Raw genomic sequence first — 23,030 nt, forward strand, 5'->3', positions numbered from 1 at the left:
AAGAGTGTAAATTTGCTAGGTAACTGCCTTACTCATTGTTTTCTATTAAGGAATGCCTAAACGCCTCCCACCTGGCTTCTCAGCAGGACAGGCCAATCCGAACTTTATGCAAGGTCAGGTGCCTTCGACCACAACAGCCACCCCTGGGAGTTCAGGAGCCCCTCAGCTGCAAGCAAATCAAAATGTCCAGCATGCAGGTTTGTTTTCTATGATTTATTCAGCAAGCATTTAATAGTAAGAGTATTGTGTAGTAGATACTGTGATGAGCAACAAGGATAAACATAAGTCCTGGGCTTTCACCTTAATTTCAAACCCATGAATATGAATTATTCTTTCAAGGCAATAACTGATCTGTTGAAAGTAGGTACAATGTCTCAAAAACCTGGAAACATCTAAGGAAAAGAGACAAATAACAAGTTTTGGCAATTTTTTAAAAAATTTTTCTGAAAAGAACCAAATAATAAATATAAGGTGTCCCAAAGAAATGTATACACACACTTGAAATAAATATAAAGGCAGCATTTATTAAAATACATTTCATTTTCAAAATTGAACTATCAGCTATTAAAGTGTGTATACATTTCTTGGGGACATCCTGTATTTTTTGGCTTTGCAACTACTTAACTATGCTGTTATGCAAAAGTAGCCAGAGACAATATGTAAATGAATGAGTTTCGCTGTGTTCCAAACACTTTATTTACAAACTGGCAATGGGTCTGATTTGGCCCATAGACCATAGTTTGCCAACTCCTGAGTTAGTAAAAAGGTAAAAGGTGTTTGTGGCAGAGGAAACTATAGGTACAAAGGCATGGAAACACATGACATTTTGGACAGCTGGAACTTTAAAAATCTCTGTATAGTACATGTTAGCTATGTTTATGCTGAATGTCTGTATTCTGATTTACACTGTGGTGTTTGAAGACTGAATTTTAAATAGTACTGGTTTAATGCCAGCAGAGTATTGTTTATAAGAAGAAATTTCAGAGGAGAAATAGGTTGTAGCATCAGCTAAAAGTATTTGTAAAATAGTATTGTATAAATCCAGACTTCATGTTTCTAATTGCTTAGGTAGCATATGACTAATCCTCTTACCCTTTTTCATTCAGGCAGTTAGGACTGAGGTAGTACAAATATTTTTTTAACTCCCATCCCCACATACAGTTAATTTAGTTATGTGGTTCCAGTTTTAATTGTAAATCAGTAAGGAATGAGAAAAGTACTAACTTAACGAAAAATAATTCAAACTACCTCTTGAAGAGTGAGGGTAGGGAAACTGCTTGTCTTTACCTATCTGCTAGTGCAAAACTGCATTCTTGAGCCATGTGAATTTGTGTTTTCTATAGGAAGTGTTAAAACTGACAAAGTCATTTATAATTCCACCCAAGCACAGGTATATTATTTTTTATATGGTGCCTTCCACATGCTCATATTGTTTTGATTTCCCCATTATCCCATCTAATATATCTCTACTCTTGACTATCATTTTCTGTACTCTTACCCTGCTTTATTTCTACCTTGTTAGCTTTTACTTCTAACTGTAAAAATAATTGCCTGTTTGTTATTGTCTCTTGTAAACTAGACTTCAAAGTAGCTGGGATTTGATCAGTCTTATTTATTGATATTGCCTCAGTACCAAAAGTATAATTCATTTTTTGAATTATATATTGAGTACCTTATTTATATATTAGGTACTCAATATATAATTGTTGATTGAGTGATGGCTATGGGAAAATCCCAAAGACCCAAAATAAGTAAACACTGCAACAAGCCAGGCAGTGTTCTTTATCTAAATTAGAAATCTCTGAGAAGAATAGAACGTGTCCCATGTGGTCCACCAGAAACTGCCAAAAGCAAGGTCACTGAAGTTTTAACATCCTTGTTAACTATCCTCTATCTACAGCTTCTGGGTCATCTGTCATTTGACTCCTACCAGGGGCTCAGCTTTCAGATCAGGATTAAATAACTTTTACCACACTGGGGCAGAGGAGACTTGTCCTTAGGAAGTATTAGGTGTTCTTTTCTTTATATCACACATCCATATATCACACGTATAGAGTCATTACTAGTTTTTCAAGAAGCACTTTGAGCCCTAACTGGTTTGGCTCAGTGGATAGAGTGTCGGCCTTTCAGACTGAAGGGTTGCAGGTTCGATTCCAATAAAGGGCACATGCCCAGGTTTCAGGCTCGATCCCCAGTGGGGAGTGTGCAGGAGGCAGTCAATCAATGGTTCTCTTTCATCATTGATGTTTCTCCCTCTCCCTTCTCTGAAATCAATAAAATAAGAAGCACTTTTAAATGTCTTCTCAGTGTTGAGGTTTTCCTAAGAGGATGCATCACATTCTTTGTTTCCTTGACTCATCTAAAACAGTTTTTTTTTTCACTAACCTACAGTGCTTTTCATTAATTTTCATCATCTTGAGGTAGCTACAAGTCATTTTTTAATCTACTCACTGTCAATATTTATTAAATTAATGAAAGGCTAAAATCAGACTGCAGCCCATGACAAATTCACACATGTTCTCTTAAGGCCCAATCCCCACCCCAAACTGAGATGTTACTAGACCCTGCAAGTAAGGGCAGCTATCACAGGCAGGATGCCATGTTCTCCCCAGAGAGCCCCAGGAAAGAGTTCTGATTGAATTTGGTTATCACTTTAATTAGCCCCATTCCATGATCTCGCCAACATGCCCTCCAGATCCCACCTTGACATCCTCAGCTGTATGTGGAGACCCAAGCAGGCCTGGAGGGTGGACCCCAGCCATCATTATAGGAAAAATCCCTTTGGCCAGAAACATTCAGTGGGTTATGGGGTCCAAGTCATTTTTAAGTAATGAGATGTTGCCTTATTCTTCATTTAATCTGAAAGATAGATACAGAGGCAGAGCTGCCTCAAACAGATTGTCAAACTGCAGCGGGAAGGCCGGGGAGGGTTGGAGGGCGGGAGGTAGTGGGGTAAGAGATCAACCAAAGGACTTGTATGCATGCATATAAGCATAACCAATGGACATAAGACACTGGGGGATAGGGGAGGCTAGGGGACTGTCTAGGGCGGGGGTGGGGGGGAAATGGACACATATGTAATACCCTTTGTAATAAAAAATTTAAAAAAATAAATAAATAAAACATAGCATTCTTATCAGATTAAAAAAAAATCTGAAAGAAAGTAGCTTTGTTGATCTTCGAAATGTTATCTTTAAGTTATCAAATAAGAGTAATGAAATGGATTCTACTCTATTGTATGGTTATTGATTATCCCACAGTCAAATCTCTATACTTTAGAAAATTCAATGAAAGTATGTCAAGCACAGCACATTTGTTTATGTTGGTAAATGGATCTATGGGTGATGAGTGTTTTTCTAATTGAGGTAATTTGAGTATCTTAATACCAGTAAGATAATAGTATTTCTGAAATTGTACTTTTTTTTGTTTGTTTTTTTAAAGGTGGTCAAGGAGCTGGTCCTCCTCAAAACCAGATGCAGGTGTCCCACGGGCCACCAAACATGATGCAGCCCAGCCTCATGGGAATTCATGGCAACATGAACAACCAGCAGACTGGTAGTTCTGGGGTTCCTCAGGTGAACCTGGGCAACATACAAGGCCAGCCTCAGCAGGGCCCACCATCTCAGCTGATGAACATGCACCAGCAGATCGTGCCCTCCCAGGGCCAGATGGTCCAGCAACAAGGAAGCTTGAACCCTCAGAACCCTATGATCCTTTCAAGGACCCCGCTTATGCCACAGGGCCAGATGATGGTGAACCCTCAGAGCCAAAATCTTGGGCCCTCACCCCAAAGGATGACCCCACCCAAGCAGATGCTTCCCCAGCAGGGCCCACAAATGATGGCGCCACATAACCAGATGATGGGGACTCAGGGGCAAGTTTTGCTCCAGCAGAACCCAATGATAGAGCAGATCATGACCAATCAGATGCAGGGGAATAAGCAACAGTTTAACACTCAGAACCAATCCAATGTCATGCCGGGACCAGCACAGATAATGAGGGGACCAACTCCAAACATGCAAGGAAACATGGTGCAGTTTACGGGACAGATGTCAGGACAGATGCTGCCCCAGCAAGGGCCTGTGAACAACAGTCCTTCTCAGGTTATGGGAATTCAGGGCCAGGTCTTACGACCACCGGGGCCCAGCTCACACATGGCCCAGCAGCATGGTGATCCTGCTACTACAGCAAATAATGACGTCAGCTTGTCTCAAATGATGCCTGATGTTAGCATGCAACAAACCAACATGGTCCCCCCACATGTGCAGGCCATGCAGGGAAACAGTGCCTCGGGAAACCACTTCTCAGGCCATGGGATGCCTTTCAATGCACCTTTCAGTGGAGCACCCAATGGAAATCAGATATCCTGTGGTCAGAATCCAGGCTTCCCGGTCAATAAGGATGTCACACTAACAAGCCCGTTGTTGGTCAACCTATTGCAGAGTGACATCTCTGCGGGCCATTTTGGGGTAAACAATAAACAAAACAATACCAATGCAAATAAACCGAAGAAGAAGAAACCCCCTCGGAAGAAGAAAAATAGTCAGCAAGATCTAAAGTAGGTTGTGATAAGTTTTTGTGTTTTTTAAACAAAATATATTTATTATAAAGTATTTACATATTCGTGTCATGTTCAAATTGTAATGACTGTTTTTTGCACATAGGTATCAGAATGATACATGAGTTAATTATGCCCCCTACTGACTGAATAAGTATTTTGAAAACAAAATAACATTACAGAGAATAGAGAATGTGGTCCACACAAATCCACCACATAAAAACCACATGTACCTTTTAAATATAAATGGATATCATAAAAAGGACCTTTCAGATCTTAAATATATTTAAGATAGAGTTTATTAGAGAAAGGAGGACTTGAGAAGAAAGTATAATTTTGGAATTGACTGCTCGAAATCACATTACACAATTTTAGGAAGCATTATTCACATTATATTATATACCATCAGTGTTCAACCAGGGAATTTTGCCAAGGACATTTGGCAATGTGTGGAGATGTTTTTGGTCATTACTACGTAGGGTAGGGGCAGAGGAGGAACTCAGTGTTACTGGCATCTAGTGGGTGGAGGCCAGGGATGCAACTAAACATCCTAAAATGCGCAGGCCAGTCCCCACGATAAAGACTTATCTGGTGCAAATGCTAATAGTGTTGAGGTTAAGAAATTTGCTCTACGTGAATATTCTTTCTTAAGTTATATAACAAGCCAACAAAGACAAATGGAGTATTATAACTTGCTTAAACTTTGTTGAATGGGTCAAAGACATTACATCTCTTATATCAAAGAACACAATTTTAACCCTTTTTATTTGGGCTACAAAATTGTACTCTAGATAGCTTCATATGTCCACCATTTAGCTCTATTCTAGAGATGATACAATCTGTACATAAGCTTTTGATCTGCTAATGATATATTTTTTAAATCTTTATTGTTGAGTATATTACAGATGTCCCCCTTGATTCCCCCATTGCCCCCCTCCACCTGGTTCCCGCCCCGCCCCAGGCCTTTACCACCCTATAGTCTGTGTCCATAGGTAAGATCTTTAGTTAATCTCTTCCCATCCCTCCTGCCCCCTTCCCTCTGAGATTCATCAGTCTGTTCCATGTTTCCATGCCTCTGATTCTATTTAATTCACCAGTTTGTTTTGTTCATTAGATCTTATTTATTTTTAGATACAGTTGTTGATATGTATTTATTGTTCATATTTTTATCTTTTTTTCTTCTTCTTCTTCCTCTTCTTAAAAGATACCTTTCAACATTTCATGTAATACTACTTTGGTGGTGGTGAATTTCTTTAGTCTGTGAAGCTCTTTACCTGACCTTCAATTCTAAATGATAGGTTTGCTGGGTAGAATAATCTTGGTTATATAGACCCTTGCTCTTCATCACTTTGAGTATTTCTTGCCACTCCTTCTGGTCTACAAAGTTTCTGTTGAGAAACCAGCTAACAGTCATATGGGAGCTTTCTTGTAGGTAACTAACTGCCTTTCTCTTGCTGCTTTTAAGATTCTCTCTTTGTCTTTAACCCTTGGCATTTTAATTATGATGTGTCTTGTTGTCAGCCTCTTTGGGCTCCTCTTGTTTGGGCTCTCTGTGCTTCCTGGACTTGTCTGTCTGTCTTTCACCAGGTAGGAGAAGTTTTTTTTCATCATTTCTTCACATAAGTTTTCAATATCTTGCTTTCTCTCTTCTCTCTACTCCTGTAATGCACCCCCATAATGCAAATGTTGGTATACTTGAAGTTGTCCCAAAGACTTTATACCATCTTCATACTTTTGGATTGTTTTTTCTTTTTGCTTCCTCATATTCCAAATCATTGATTTGATTCTTGGAATCCTCTACTCTACTGTTGCATCCCTGTAAATTATGCTTAATTTCTAACTGGTCCTTTTTCATGTCTTTGACATTCTCACTAAGATCCTTGAAAGTCTCACTAAGTCCCTTGAAGCTCATGAAAATCCTTGAGTAACCTTATAATCATGGTTTTGAACTCTGTATCCAGTAGTTTTCTTGCTTCCATTTCTTTCATATGTGACATGTTTCTTTGTCTCTGCATTTTGGCTGCTTCCCTGTGTTTGTTTCTATGTATTAAGTAGAGCTGCTATGTCTCCTGGAATTGATAGAGTGGCCTTATGTAGTAGGTGTCCTCTAGGGCCCAGTGGCTCAGCCTCCCCAATCACTTGAGCTGGGCACTTTAGGTGTGCCCCTGTGTGGGTTGTGTGCACAGTCTTGTAAGTTGAGCCTTGATTGCTATTGGCATCACTGGGAGGAAGTGACCTCCAGGCCAATTAGCTGTGAGGACCAGTTGCAACTACAGTGGGAGAGCTGCTGGGTAGGAGACACCCCGATGGACCAGGACTTGCTTTGGTGCTCACTGAGTGTTTGAGTGTGTCACTTGTGGATTGTAGTGTTGTAATCTGGTATGGTCTGAACCTGTCCAATGGGTGCACTTGCTTTAGGGCCTTCAGGGAGGGGCAGTCAGCCACTGCCTGGGGCCACCTGGCAGGAGCTACAAAGTGATCTGAAGATGGCTGTTACTTGTATTAGGCTTGGAAGTGCCCAGCTGTGAAGCAAGGCAGGCTGGTACTAGTACCAGGTCTTAGGCCTTTTATTGACAGGTTTGGAGCATACTGACACCAGCTGCAGCTTGTTTGAGTGATTTTACCAAGTCTGAAGCCTGAGAAAGGGTATTCATATGGAAAAGCTGCTGCAAACAACTTGGGTGGGGTTTCAGGGAATCACCAGGGCAGAGCAAAGTGTGAGCCAGACTGATGGAGACTCAGATATGACTGCCATTCAGCCCTGTGACAGGGGAGGTTCCAGCACAGGAACAATGACCCCTGCAAGCACCCCTGTCTGGGAGAAAGCCACCCCCAAGTTCCTGCCCCGATGCTGGACAATTCAGTTCTTCCCTTATGTGTGTAGGTCCCCCAAAGCTACCCGGTGCTGGAGTTCAGAGGGTCCGAGTTTGAGTAAGTTTGTGCCCCGTCCCTTTAAAAGGTACACCTGGGTCTCCAGCAGCCTCTATTATCACTCAGCTGCAATCCCCACTGATTTTTACAGCCTGTAGTTGTAGGGACTTCTCTTCCCATTTCTGGAACCCTGGGCTGGGGAGCTGGTGTGGCGCTGGGGCCTCTTGCTCCTTACAGATGGCCTCCGTAGAGATAATATCCCTCTTGATTAAAAAAGCAGCACACATGGGTATCAGACCAGCCCATTCAGCACCTCTGCCCCTCCTATCAATCTCAGTGTGCTTTCTTCTTTATTTCTCTTGTTGTAGGACTTCCATTCAGTCGCTTCCAGGCAGTTCTGAATGATGGTTGTTCTGTATTTTAATTGTAATTTTGATGTGGTTGTGGGAGGCTACTGGCATTTATGTACGCCACCATCTTGGTTCCTCCTGATTGTGATAGGTTTTACCTCAAATCTTTTTATTTTTTATTTTTATTGATTTTTTACAGAGAGGAAGGGAGAGGGATAGAGAGCTAGAAACATCGATGAGAGAGAAACATCGACCAGCTGCCTCCTGCACACCTCCCACTGGGGATGTGCCTGCAACCGAGGCATATGCCCTCGACCGGAATCGAACCTGGGACCTTTCACTCTGCAGGCCGACGCTCTATCCACTGAGCCAAACCGTTTTGGCTAAATCTTACTCATTAATTTCTATGTGGACTTCTTTTGATGGGAAATTTTAAACCTATATAAAATTAGAGTAGTATAGTGAAATCCCCCCTCTTCAGTAATTATCAGCTCATAGCCTATCTTGCCTTCATTTGTGCTCTCCTCATTACCCACTTGATTATTTTAAAGCAAATTCATTTTTTTCTTATTTAAAAATTTTTTAAAAAAATTTAATTTATGGATGTTATAGACATCGAAGGGAAAAAGAGAAACATTGATTCCCCTGCGCCCCCTCCTCCCCGCCCCAATTGTCCTGAACTTCTTGGTTGATTCTCGTATGTGCCCTGAATGGGGATTGAATCTGCAACCTGGTGTATAGGGACAATGTTCTAACCAACTGAACTACCCAGCCAGGCCTAGAGCAAATTCATTTTAAATATTTCAGTATGTACTTCTGAAAGATAAGGAGTTCTTTTGCAAGATCAGTAAGGATACCTAATTTATATTTCATTTACTGAAGCTAAGTGTTCATTTAAGTCATGTTTTATGTTTTAATAAGATAGTTCCAGAAAAAAATATTGATTAAACTGAATTTTCTGCCATTGATTACAAAACTGGAATTCAGAGACATTAACAGGGAATAGTGACAAATGAATGTGAAACGGCCTAATTGAAGTAAATTGCTAGAACTGTAGAAAAGAATAGGGGAGCTTTAGTTAAGTATAAATGTTCAAAATAAAACTATCTCCCAGCTTCCCCATATTTCTTTGGTTATCTATATATATAAAAGGCTAATATGCAAAGTGTCCCCTTGGGAGTTCAACCAGGAGTTTGATCACTCACTATGATGTGCACTGACCACCAGGGGGCGTCACAGACCATGGCGGGTGATCAGTGGTGGCGGCAGGGTGTGAGGGAGTGAGGGAAGGAGGAGGCGGGGAGGGGGGAGGGAGTTGTGTGGTAGCAGTGCCTAGGCAGCAAGGGAAGGAGGAGGTGGGGAATCCGATGGGCCCTGATCACTGGCCAGGCCTCAGGACCCTACCCATGCACGAATTTCGTGCACTGGGCCTCTAGTGCTCTAATAAAATATGCTCACTTGATGCTTCTTGAATCCTATAAATCAATAATTGTATATTAACAACCTGTATTTTTCTGAATTCAGACTCAGTAAGCCTTCCAGTTATATAATTTTTTCAATAGATCTAAGTTAAATTCTTTACTGCTATCAACCTGTGGGAATAATATTTTTTGTGGTACTATTTATTCCTCCCAGTTGTCTAGGAGTAAAATTGCAAGGTTGTACAGAAGTTATTGGTATGCATTTTTGCTATCTTCATCAGCCCTGAGGGAGATTGCTTATTTGTTGGGACTACAGATAGTTAAAAGGCCTTCTACAGTGTCATTCCTAGGAAAGAGAGACAGGTTTTATGGGAAGAACACCTGCTCCCAGCTCTTCCACTAGCTCACTGTGGAACTTTGGGCCTGTCTCTTACACCTCTCTGGGCCTTTGTTTTCTCATCCATACCGTAAGGTGGCTGGACAAGATACCTGAAATTTTTTTAGCAGTATAGTTAGTTGAAAGTAAATGATACTATAGAATCCTTACCTATAATTTGAAGTGAGCAAGAAGTTACATAAGGAACTAATTGATGCAGGCATATGTCCTATGGCTTTTTATTTATTTTAAAAATATATTTTATTGATTTTTTTACAGAGAGGAAGGGAGAGCGTTAGAGAGTTAGAAACATCGATGAGAGAGAAACATCCATCAGCTGCCTCCTGCACACCCCCTACTGGGGATGTGCCCACAACCAAGGTACATGCCCTTGACTGGAATCGAACCTGGGACCCTTCAGTCCGCAGGTCAACGCTCTTATCCACTGAGCCAAACCGGTTAGGGCTCCTGTGGCTTTTTTTTTTTAATAGTATTTATTTTTATTTTATTTTATTGTTTAAAGTATTACAAATAGTAGTACATATGTCTCCTTCCTATGGCTTTGTAAATGGATTAAAGGTAAAGCTCAAAATACTACACAGAATACAGTGAGATAAAATACTGTCTAAAAGTAGATGACCAAGATCAGGGCAAAGGGAACCTAAAGGTAGGAAAGAAAGGTGCAATTAGGAATAAGCTTACAAACAAAATGAGGGATGTGAGCACTGTGGTTCTTTGGGAATGTGGATGTTAGTAAATAACATTTTCTTCATTTATTTCCCACTAAAATTTTAAGCTACACTCCGGTAAAAGTGAAAGCATCCCTAACCCAATAGGGATGTCTGCAAATATTCATTCTGCAGCAAAATTAATTGCTTTGTTCTGGTATTCTCTGTCTCTTCTGAATACCATTTTCATCAGCAGCCTACAACTTCTTGCCAGGTGTTTTAAGTGTTGGAGCCAGCACCATGAAAAAGAGACAATCTGGACACTGGTTGAATTTTATATAGCACAGATAGTGTGGTTTTTCAGGGACAGTACCTTATAATGTTGGTAGCCCAAACTAGGATCCAGTCTTAAAACATCTAAAAGATGTGCTAATAGATTTTAAAGTTTAATGAAATTACCAGATTATTTTTTAAAGATTTTTTTATTGATTTTTAGAGAGAGGGGGAGAGGGAGAGAGAGAGAAACATCGATGTAATGACCTGCTGCCTCCTGCACACCCCTTACTGGGGTTCAAGTCTACTACCTGGGCATGCGCCCTGACCAGGAATCAAACCAGCAACCTTTCAGTGCATGGGATGATGCCCAACCAACTGAGCCACTCTGGCCAGGGCCCAGATTATTTTTATGCCAAATATTAAATGTTTTATCAGACTAGGGAGATGTAAATAATGGTATGCATGACCATGCAAACAGATTTTAGTTCTTCAGAAATAGGGGAGGAGCTTTGTGTATGAACTATCCAATTTATTCAAATGTGCAATTTATTTTTAGTGCCCCAGATACTCGCCCGGCTGGTCTAGAGGAGGCCGATCAGCAGCCATTGCCTGGAGAACAAGGAATTAACTTGGACAACTCAGGCCCTAAACTGCCAGAATTTTCAAACCGACCACCAGGTGATAAAATGTTAAAGATTATATGCTTGTCATCATTTATACATTACAAGACTTCTCTTCAGGGAAACAATAGTATATTGTTTTGTCTCCTAACTATGGTAGCAGTTTAATGTGTCTAGTATTTGGAAACTTTGCTTTGATAGTAAGTAAAAATTTCAAATATAATTTCTGAAGGCATATAGATTCTGTTCAGATTAGTGTTTAAGTCTTCATAAGATCAGACTGAAATGTCAAGTGCCTCTTTATTCTTGTCAATATAAAGGTTATAGTTGGCATCAAAATGGAATAAGATTAAATGAAAAGATATTTTCACTTTAATCCTGCTTGCCTGCTTCTTTCCTGTAGCCTTTCCTACTGGAGCTTTCTCAGAGCAGAGAACTACCAGGGTTTAAAATAAGTTTTTAAATAGAAGTTTTAATATGAATCTTTGAACATAAAAGAATACATAAAGAGTTATAAAAAGGACACTATGTACCTACCACCTAACCTAAAAATAAATAGGACCAATATTGTGGAAGCCTAATGTGTTGTACCCCTCTCTGATTATAAAATAATATTACCCTCTAAAGGTTGAAAAATTATTTTGAAAAGGAAAATGTTTGCAAAATTCATTCACTCCAACCTAGGAATTATAGAACCAAGGCCAGCTGCCATAGTATCTCTATACCTGAGCAGTGATTTGTAACCTTACTCCCCTGTTACACAGTTGAAAACACACAAGCCTGTCACATTTAGGACACTCTCCTCTATGTGTACAAAGGACTATGTTTTTTACTTCCTCACAAGTTATTTCACCTTTTTGGCATATAAGAGAGGGGTATCATTTTAGGGATAAACTTTAATCCACCCTTAATTTATGTATTTTAAAAGCGAATGAAAAAAATTAACTCTATCATGATATCAGTACTTTGTGTTATTAATTACAAATTCTTTGGGCACACTACACTTCCCGTCAGTGAGTTGCAGCAGCACAATTGATGCTGGGCGGTTACCAGTCTTTGGCATGTCTAGAAGGCATTCGAACAGGAAGGTACCTACTTCCCTCAGTCACACCTGAATTCTTAATATATGAATCCCAGGGGTCCTCACACCTAGGATTATTGCTTCCTGTCTACAGTTTGCAAACTGGGAGCCTGCAGGCTGAATTTGGCCTATAATGTGTTTGAGTTGTCATGCAGTGTCTTAAACCAAACAAAAAGCCTGAATTTAAATGCCTTTAGACAGAGCATTTGCTCGTGGTTTGACTCTGTCCATAGAACTACTTCTGTCTTATATCAGGCCACTTCTCTTCACAACCAGTCTGACCCCTAAAGGCATATGAGTTTGCATCCCTTGATTAATAAATTTGGTTCTTGATTATATTATATGCACTGTGTGTGTCCTGGCTTTTCCTCTCCACCATTCTGTTACGGCAACCCCATCTGTCTTATCATTAGTGTCCTTTGGACTGCTGCCTCCAGCTTCTAGAACTTTATAGCAGCCATGCCCTTTGCTGTTACTTTCAAGAGGCTGCAGTATTGTCTATGCTATGTTCTTTGCTATTTACTATACTGTCTGGTGGCCTGATTTTAAAAATACAAGGCATTTGTGTCATAGCCCTGACATCAAGGGGTTTCTATAGAAATTACAATTTTCTTAACATGGGAACCTGAGTTAAACCTATGGAAATGCCATGTTATTGACTTCATAACCGTAAAGAAGTTACTTAAGCCTAAAACAAAAAAAGGATTTTTAAAAAACCTTCACAGCTGGATTCTGCACTTTGTACTCATTGGTACCATGGAACTCTTTGGCCAGAAGATTTTAATTCACTCTTGAGCACAGGGTCTGACCCTGTGGATCAGCAGCATTTGATAGCTATCTGAAAATCTTGAGCCAGCATTTCTTCCAATGCCAGAGCCAACCATTCTTATTCCTGCACCTTCTTAAAACTTTCCAAATGTATTTTTCATGCAACAATGGAATAAATCTAGTTTGTGAAATTGTATCGCAACTATATGCCCACTTTTTCCCACTAACCTACCTTTATTCTTGGTTAATGTTTTCATCCTTTCGATTGATGATGTAAGGTTTGGGGTCTAAATGCCAAATAAAATCTTCACAAAAGAATCATTTGAGATGTTGCCTTCTACAAATCTATAGGGCATTGTCCCTTAGAGTTCTTTTCTTGAAATTATTGATTTCAGAGAGAAAGGGAAGAGGAGAGAGAGATAGAAACATCAATGATGAGAGAGAATCATTGATTGGCTGCCTCTTGCATTCCCCACATTGGAGATCAAGCTCATAATCCGGACATGTGCCCTAACTGGAAATCAAACTGTGACCTCTTGATTCATAGGTTGATGCTCAACCACTGAACCATACTGGCTGATAAGAAATTATTTTTTATTCCTGAGGACTATGCTTCTGGCTTACTTATTCTCCAGTTATGGATTCATAGAAAATAAAGTTTAGCATGTAAGAAAATAAATGAAAATTAATATACTTAAAAAATCTTCAGTGCCCTCATTTTATTTTCAATGTGTATATCAACCTCTATTAACTCCAACTATTTATTGAACTGATTTATGTTGGAAGGGCAGTTTAATTCAGTTGGGTTCCCCCAAAGGATTGAACCTGAGGGATGCAGCATGATGTGTGGAGCCAATGGATTAGAGTAATTTTAAATTCCTCTTAAGTAATTGATTCCTAGAATGTTATATTTTACTTCTGTAGAAAAACTTAAAAGGCTATCTTGGTGCTCACTTCAGCAGCACATTTACTAAACAATACAGAGAAGATTAGCATGGCCCCTGCGCAAGGAGGACACACAAATTCATGAAGCGTTCCATAAAACAAAAAAAAAGGGCTCTCTTCGATGCTGGTGTTTTCAACAAAACCAAGTCTTAAAAAAATTAATCTGAACAGAAAATTAATTAAACTGAAAAAGTGAATACTAATTGCTTTACTTCATTCACAAATAAAGTGAAATATTTATGCCTGCATGAGACCCCAATGCTGGGTGGTCAGCTTCTTGCTGTTGATGGAGTTTTTCTCGTTTCATCTAAATGTTTTCTCGTTTCATCTAAATGTATAAAATCGGCCACTTGCAGTGCATGGCACAGATTGTCTATCAGAATCTTAGTAGTAATGCCTCATTGAGACCCTAAAGACTGAGGAACTCAAGTTGATGCTATGCTTTTTACTTCCTTAAGCAGTGTGCCCTGGCTTATGTCAAATAATGGGGGCCTTCCCCATCCCCCCTGGGAGCGGGCATGCCTGAGCTGTTTGTGCACAGTCTGTGTTGCCTAAATGAGTATTGCTTGGCGATACTCTGAAGGTAGCAAAGCTTTTCTTGCTAAAAATCTAACTTCCCTGATTTTGGGGGCTTGTTTTAGGTTATCCTTCTCAACCAGTTGAACAGAGGCCACTTCAGCAGATGCCTCCTCAGCTCATGCAGCATGTGGCACCCCCACCACAACCATCACAGCAGCAGCCACAGCCACAACTGCCACCACCACAGCAGCAGCAGCCACCACCTCCCAGTCAGCCACAGTCTCAGCAGCAGCAGCAGCAGCAGCAGCAGCAACAGCAGCAGCAGCAGCAACAAATGATGATGATGCTTATGATGCAGCAGGACCCCAAATCAGTTAGGCTTCCAGTCCCCCAAAACGTCCATCCCCCAAGAGGCCCCCTGAACCCAGATTCCCAGAGAATGCCCATGCAACAGAGTGGCAGTATGCCTGTCATGGTCAGTTTGCAAGTGCCACCGTCACCTGATAAACAAAGAATGCCAATGCCTGTGAATACTCCTTTGGGAAGCAATTCAAGGAAAATTGTGTATCAGGAAAACCCACAGAATCCTTCCAGCTCACCACTGGGAGAGATGTCCTCACTTCCTGAAGCGAGTAGCACTGAAATACCATCTGTCTCAGGAGGCCCAAATAACATGCCTTCACATTTAGTAGTTTCCCAGAATCAGTTAATGATGACAGTGCCCAAACCTGGACCATCACCCCTTCCAGCAACTCAAGGTGCAACTCCCCAGCAACCCCCTATAAATTCCCTGCCCAGCTCTCATGGCCACCACTTTCCAAATGTGGCTGCTCCGACACAAACATCTCGTCCTAAAACACCAAACAGAGCCAGCCCCCGGCCTTACTATCCTCAGACACCCAACAACCGCCCTCCCAGCACAGAACCTTCAGAGATAAGCCTGTCACCAGAAAGACTCAATGCCTCTATAGCAGGACTGTTTCCCCCACAGATTAATATTCCTTTACCTCCTAGGCCAAATCTAAACAGGGGCTTTGATCAACAGGGCCTAAATCCAACAACTTTGAAGGCCATCGGGCAAGCACCTTCAAATCTTACCATGAATAATCCTTCCAACTTTGCTGCCCCACAGACTCACAAATTAGATTCTGTGGTGGTGAATTCTGGAAAGCAGTCTAATTCTGGAGCAACAAAACGGGCAAGCCCAAGCAACAGTCGCAGGTCTAGTCCTGGGTCCAGTAGGAAAACCACTCCAAGTCCTGGGAGACAAAATTCAAAAGCCCCTAAACTTACTCTGGCCTCTCAGACAAATGCAGCCCTGTTACAGAACGCGGAGTTGCCAAGAAATGTATTGGTCAGTCCCACTCCATTGACCAACCCCCCTGTACCTGGGAGCTTTCCTAACAACAGTGGGCTGAATCCTCAGAATTCTACCATGCCTGTGGCTGCTGTGGGAGGCACTCTCGAGGATAACAAGGAGTGCTTGAATATGCCTCAGGACAGTGATTGCCAGAATTCCCAGGGTAGAAAGGAGCAGGTAAACGTTGAGCTAAAAGCAGTACCTGCCCAAGAAGTTAAAATGGTTGTCCCTGAAGATCAATCCAAAAAAGATGGACAACCTTTGGATCCTAACAAACTTCCCAGCGTCGAAGAGAACAAAAATTTGGTGTCACCTGCTATGAGGGAAGCACCAACATCATTAAGTCAACTTCTTGACAACTCTGGAGCTCCTAACGTGACCATAAAACCCCCTGGGCTTACAGATGTAGAAGTAACACCTCCAGTAGTTTCTGGGGAGGATCTGAAAAAAGCATCTGTCATTCCCACACTGCAGGATCCGTCTTCTAAAGAACCCTCAAATTCCCTAAATTTACCTCATAGTCATGAGCCGTGTTCAACCCTTGTTCATTCAGAATTGAGTGAGGTCAGTTCTAACGTTGCACCAAGCGTCCCTCCAGTAATCTCAAGACCTGTCAGCTCTTCCTCCATTTCCACTCCTTTGCCCCCAAATCAGATAACTGTTTTTGTAACTTCCAATCCCATCACAACTTCAGCTAACACATCAGCAGCTCTGCCAACTCATCTGCAATCTGCACTAATGTCAACTGTCGTCACAATGCCCAATGTGGGTAGCAAGGTTATGGTTTCTGAGGGACAGTCAGCTCAGTCTAATGCCCGGCCTCAGTTCATTACACCTGTCTTTATCAATTCATCTTCAATAATTCAGGTTATGAAAGGATCACAGCCAAGCACAATTCCTGCAGCCCCACTGACAACCAACTCTGGCTTGATGCCTCCCTCCGTTGCAGTTGTTGGCTCATTACACATACCTCAGAACATAAAATTTTCTTCTGCTCCTGTACCGCCTAATGCTCCCTCCAGTAGCCCTGCTCCGAGCATACATACAAGTCGACCCTTGGTCCTTAACTCACGAGCCACCCCTGTTCAGCTTCCTTCCCCGCCTTGTACAACAACTCCATTTGTCCCACCTCATCCCCCTGTCCAGCAAGTGAAAGAATTGAATGCAGATGAGGCTAATCCTCAGGTGAGCACCTCAGCAGATCAAAGCACTCTGCCCTCTTCACAGTCAACGACAATGGTTTCTCCCCTTTTGACCAATAGTCCAGGCTCCTCTGTCAACCGGCGAAGCCCAGTTTCATCTAGTAAGGGCAAAGGAAAAGTGGACAAAATCGGCCAGATTTTGCTAACCAAGGCATGTAAGAAAGTTACAGGCTCTCTTGATAAAGGGGAAGAGCAATACGGTGCAGATGGAGAGACTGAAGGCCACGGGGTTGAGACCACAGCTCCAGGGCTTGTGGGAACAGAACAGTTACCCACAGAACTGGACAATAAAACCCCAACGCCCCCAGCACCCACTCTGCTAAAAGTGACCTCTAGCCCCATGGGCTCGGGCTCCACCTCGGCAGGACCCAGCTTACCTGGCAGTACCCTCCCCACCAGTGTACGCTCAATTGTAACCACTCTCGTACCCTCTGAGCTCATCTCCGCGGCGCCAGCTACAAAAAACAATCATGTTGGCATAGCATCTGAGCCACTTGCAGGTGGCCTAGTGGAGGAGAAGGTGGGATCCCATCCAGAGCTGCTTCCCAGCATAGGTATGTACTCGGGCCTGGCATCATCTCCTCCTGTCCGTTTGTTGATGACCTATCCCACAAGAGAAAGCATGGTTCTTTTTCTACTTGGAGGAAGAAGAATAGGCTCAGTGGCAATAGTGGTGTTTCATTTATTGGAAGTACATCAGGGAAATATATTTTTTAAATTCCATGTTAAGCTTACATTGATTAACGTGGTCCTGAGATAATGATATGCCTTTCATTTATATAGTTTTCCATTTTACAGGGAAACTTCTACATATGTCACATCATCTTCATACCAAACTATGTTAGGTAGCCCTAACCCATTCTATGGGTGAGTAGATTGAAGCTCAGAGTAGTTCAGTATTTGTTTAAAGTGTATATTGTTAGCCTCCAGTTTGACATAGACCCTGAAATGTAAACAGCAGTTTCTGCAGGTTCTCCTTACCATGGTAAAACTGCTCTCAACAGTTTCAGAGCAGGGTTCTCCTAACCCAGCCGTGGGCAAACTACAGCCCGCGGGCCGGATCCGGCCCATTTGAAATGAATAAAACTAAAAAAAAAATAAAGACCATACCCTTTTATGTAATGATGTTTACTTTGAATTTATATTAGTTTACACAAACACTCCATCCATGCTTTTGTTCCGGCCCTCCGGTCCAGTTTAAGAACCCATTGTGGCCCTCGAGTCAAAAAGTTTGCCCACCCCTGTCCTAGCCCCTTCCTCACTCGACTCTGTCCCAGAGACTATTCCATCCAAACTGCTGTTCCGGAAAATTAGGTTTCATGATAATAGGCATGGGCAAAACAAAATGTGTAAGAGACAGGCTTGGATTGGTATCACAGCACCAGCATTTACCAGATATGTGTGCTTTTAGGCACGTTCCTCGACCACTCCAAACTTCAGTGTCCTTCTTTGTAATATGGGGACAATAATAGTTGTAAGCATTCAATGAGATGATGCATATAACATGCTTAGTGCAAAACTAGAATATAGTAATAATTTCGTAAATGGTAATAAAATTGTTATGTTTCTTTTTTATGCAGTCTCTATAAATTAGTCTATTCTGTTTATGTGTGTCTAATCCAGATTATTTTCTGTATTAAATGGAAGCATAGTTTCCTAATACTTCCCCCTCTTCCCTTTGCACTCATCCCCCTCACACACACACACATGTTCTTCCTTCTGTGAATCTCAAGTGGTACAGAAGCTAGGAAGGACCTTTGCTATATCCTAGGCCAGTTAATAGTGCCTATCTTGTTTATGCAGCCAAAATGCTTCGAGTGCCTACCCCTGCGTGGTAAGCACCCAGGAGGAGGGGCAGAAAGAACACAAGCTTCAGGGTAAGATCAGAGTTCAAATTCTAGCTCTACTGGTTACCAATCAGAGTTGGATAAATTCCTTAACTTCTTGTAAGCCCAAGTGCTTCACCTGTAAAAGGAGATTGTAATTCTTACCTCACAGAGTTTATACAAAGATTCAATGAGCCTAGCTAGCACAAAGGGGCCAGCACACTACCTTATAGAGCTCTGGAAAGGTCAATTCCCCTTCTCTGCCTTTTCACTTCAATGCTCAAGACACAGAGAGGGAGAATGGCCTTTAAGGAGTTCACTGAGAGACTTCACAGGGCTCAGCGCTGTAGGGTTCTGGTTCTAGTTCTACTGAGGTAGGTGAGCCCTAAGGATTAAAAAGCAACCTCATATTACTTACATATAGTCTCTGCTATTAAATGTTTCCATTCTACTTCCTTCCAGGGAACTTTTCCCTCTGGTACCAAGAAAATAATGATGAGGTGATTATATCTGGATCATATTTAATCCTAGAGAAATGTGTAAGCCTTGGGAAGATGAACCAGCAATTGGGAAGTTCTTAATTTTAGTTAAGATTGTTTCCATTTTTTTTTCCAAGGGGCTGCTGTGCTTTCACCTTGAAAATGTGAGAAAGCAATACTGGAGTTAAAAGTAGAAGTTATAATTTTAAACTTTATCAAATAAGCATACAAAAATTCTTAATACAAATGCATTAAGGTGCATTTTTTTTTACCGGGGTGGGGAGAGAAATCTACAAAATTCATCATTTCCATAGGCGGGTAAAACGTACTGCAGTTTATCTAGGATGTTAGACTGAAGTATCAGGATGGGAGGACATACCCTTGAGTGACTGTGGCATATCTGTGCCCTAAATCTTTACTGTATGACCCAAGAAGTTTCCATTCTAGAGTATATTGTGTATTCTATTCCATTCCTCTTCAAGGGCCTACATTCTCTCTGTCCTTCAAATACCTAATTCTTATGTTTCTTCCTTTAGTGTGCCTTAAGATTTCTCAGTTTAGAATTGATCTACCATGCTTTGGACTCCCATAGCACTTTATATGAATCCATATAACATAGTGCATTCCAGCGTGCCACATATGTATATCTTATGTTTAATACTAGATTGAATTCCTGATGGACAGAAAGGATGTAATTTGGTCTCTAAGGGTGCTTGGCAGAGTGCCTTGCCCCTAGTAAGTTCTTGGTACCTGCCAGATAAGTAAATAACATATCAAATTGATTTTTTAAGTATGAATTGGATACCTATTTTCTATCCATTACTCTTGCCGGGTGCTGTAGAAAAGTACGAAATAAATTATATGGTTCATTTCAAATTTCAAGGAGTATAGTCTTTAGAGGGATGAGACAGAATTTTTTAAATGGTAGGGTGAATGGTGTAATTCATTGTTCCTCTGAAAGTGATTTGGTTTGCCTACTAAGGTATACTTTTGGGTTTTTAAAACACCGGACAGAACTTAATCCCAAGAAGCAAAAATTATGAGTGCTATTATTCTCATAGCCACCTCCTTCCTTGATCTTTGTACACACAAAAGGAAAAACAAGTATCCCTAGTGTTAGTCTTTATTACTCAGTGTTGTAGTAGTTAATTTTTTAAGTTTTGAAATATAATTTCAAAGTCAACTTCAAGTACTGTGTTCTAAGAGTATATATATTTCAGCAGTTGTTTAGACCTTGATTCAAGCAATGCTTTCTGTTTTGTTTAGGAAATAAAATAAAAGACCTATGTATTTTTTTTTTCTTGCCTTAGCCCCTTCACAGAATTTAGTCCCTAAGGAAACTCCAGCCACAGCACTGCAGGGGTCTGTTGCCAGACCAGGTAAGGTGCACTTTGGAAAAAACTCTCAGAGTGGAATGGGTTACAAGTGAAGGAACTATTGCTGTCCTGAATGTGCCAGGAAGTAGCTGAAACTATCTTAATCAGTTTGCTTCAGAGCAGTCTTTGGTTAGTAGCAGAGCTTGTGAAGTACTATTTGAGGTTATTTTCCCCCCAACCAGCTTACTCTCTTACACATTCCTGGTGTCAGCCAGGGAACTCAAGAAGAGCATCTCAGTGCCCATTGTCTGTCTGTCGCCCAGCCATGGGTGGTTTCCATTGCAGAGTTCACCCTGTTCCATAACCCTGACATTCATAGCTGGCAGCTGACTGGCTAGAATATGGTACTTACTGAGGTGACAAACGTTACTGCACTAAGATAGTAATTGCATTATCATGACAGGAGTGGAGGCTTGTTTTGAGAACCTCTGCTATAGTGAGGTAGCAATTCCTTCAGGGAAACAGAGTCATTTCAGTCATCTCTGGATGGCATTAAGTTTCTTCTCATGATCAAGATACTGTAAATAGCACTAAGGATGGTGTTTTTGGAAGGTGAAGTCGATGGTAATCTGACAGATAATTGCTGTGGGATGCTGGGTCAGCTCTGAATGCATGCGGATCTTGATGGCAATAATAGCACTGCCTTCATAGATTAGACTGCCAAACAGGTAAATAACATAGATATGTTGTGGTTTAGTCTTTCCCACATCATTGTCACTGTAGGTCATTCTAGGGTACCAAAAAAAAAAAAAGACGTATGATTACTTTCCACAAGTAGGTTAGAATCTCACAGCACAATTGATACACTTGACAACATTTGTAAGCAAGAAACACAATCATGTTTAATTTTGTGTGTAAGCCAGAGAAAGTGAGGTATAACTTGTGATTGATTATGTTCTAAACCTGCTTCAGGGTGTTCTGTCCTGTGTGGCAGGACTTTCTACTGCACACTCTTGATAAAATCAGGCCTCTGAACAAATGAACAAAAGCATTTTAACCACCCAGACTCTTCCTTAGCTACCATCTGGCCACATGATACCTGACATTTGTGGGAATGGAACAGATTATTTAGATAAAGGGTTATGATGGTAAACCTCATTTTTGGTGAGAAAAGGAGTAACTAAAAAAGGGAAGGGAATTCTGTTTCCTGTCCCAAATTTTTACTCCAGAAAATGGGCTTTACCATATCATATGTCCTCCTCAAAATAACTGGCCCAAGAATCCTGTTCCTTTTCAGAGTTTGACTTAGATGAATCTCCTTAAAATACCCACAAAGCCACTAATTGCCTTCACCAAACCCTCTTTGATCCCAGTTTACATGAATTAACTGTGATAGTATTGAATTTTGTTCCAAAAGATCAAGCTAATCAAGATTTTTTTTGTAATAACCCACTTTTGACAAAGCCATTTTCATTTTTGAGCACATTACCTAAGTTTCTTTGCTCCAGCAGAGCCAGCAAGGCAGCAGAGATTCAATGAGTTGGCATCTGTTTCTTAGGGAGGGGCTTCCATGTTATATGGGTCAGATATGGGGAGCTTAGGAGCAAATAAGAAGCAAAGATTCTCTTCTGTCAGCATCTTGCATTAAAGGCAGAGTAATCCAGCCCCCTTGCATGAAGCTGCATCAACATGAGCATCATAGCAACAATAATAATAACTAATATTAGAGGGTAGGAGTCGGGTGGAGGGGGTCGATGCGGGGAGGAGAACATCTGTAATACTTTCAACAATAAAGACAACTTTAAAATTTTGTAAATAAATTACTTAAAAATAATAATAGCTAATACTGAGTTATTTACTAAGCACCAATTGCTGTACTAAAATTTTTATATGTGATATTTCATTTAATCTTCTTTGAAGTGGGTAAAGTGGTTTCATATGAGGCATTGAGCACAGAGAGGTCAAGTAATTTGTTTAGGGTCCCGTGGCTAATAAGCAATGAAGTCACGGTTTTAACCTAGGCACTCTAGGCTTCATTGCCTTTAGATTACCATGTAAGCAATCGGGTATGTTAGACATGTACACTGAGTATGAGTTACTGAATTATCTAAAAGTAGGGACAGGACTGTAGGAGACCAGAGTCAGGAGAGATCACTGCTATCTGATGCATCGGGAAGTCTCTAGAAAAGATGGAACTACCTAAAGGCATATAATGTAGGAAAAAGATGTTTTTCTGCTGGAGCTGAGAAAGAAGTGCCTGGTAAACCCATAGAATGCTTATTTAAGTAAAACGCTGATAGACAAATTACTGAGATTTTTCTTTCTTGGAGAGGGCATTGCTGGGAGGTTGAAGAACAGGAACATAATGGGGTCTGTAGGCAATATCTCAAAGCA

The 23,030-nt window shown here is 41.0% G+C and overlaps 1 protein-coding gene across 6 annotated transcripts in view; it reads left to right on the forward strand.

Annotated features, from left to right (window-relative positions):
- Window positions 1-23,030, forward strand: part of NCOA6 (nuclear receptor coactivator 6) — a 91,592-nt gene that overhangs the window by 57,108 nt on the left and 11,454 nt on the right. For 3 of the 6 annotated variants that reach the window (XM_006764576.2, XM_006764577.2, XM_006764578.2), the window contains exons 8-12: window positions 51-197; window positions 3,442-4,558; window positions 11,077-11,198; window positions 14,576-17,569; window positions 20,631-20,699. In XM_006764576.2, the coding sequence (XP_006764639.1) occupies window positions 51-197; window positions 3,442-4,558; window positions 11,077-11,198; window positions 14,576-17,569; window positions 20,631-20,699 (4,449 nt within the window). The remainder of the gene's footprint in view (window positions 1-50; window positions 198-3,441; window positions 4,559-11,076; window positions 11,199-14,575; window positions 17,570-20,630; window positions 20,700-23,030) is intronic. The other 3 variants (XM_015564482.1, XM_015564483.1, XM_015564484.1) reach the window with 3 other exon arrangements.

This window comes from Myotis davidii, unplaced genomic scaffold (genome assembly GCF_000327345.1).
Source record: "Myotis davidii unplaced genomic scaffold, ASM32734v1 scaffold38, whole genome shotgun sequence".
NCBI lineage: Eukaryota > Metazoa > Chordata > Mammalia > Chiroptera > Vespertilionidae > Myotis > Myotis davidii.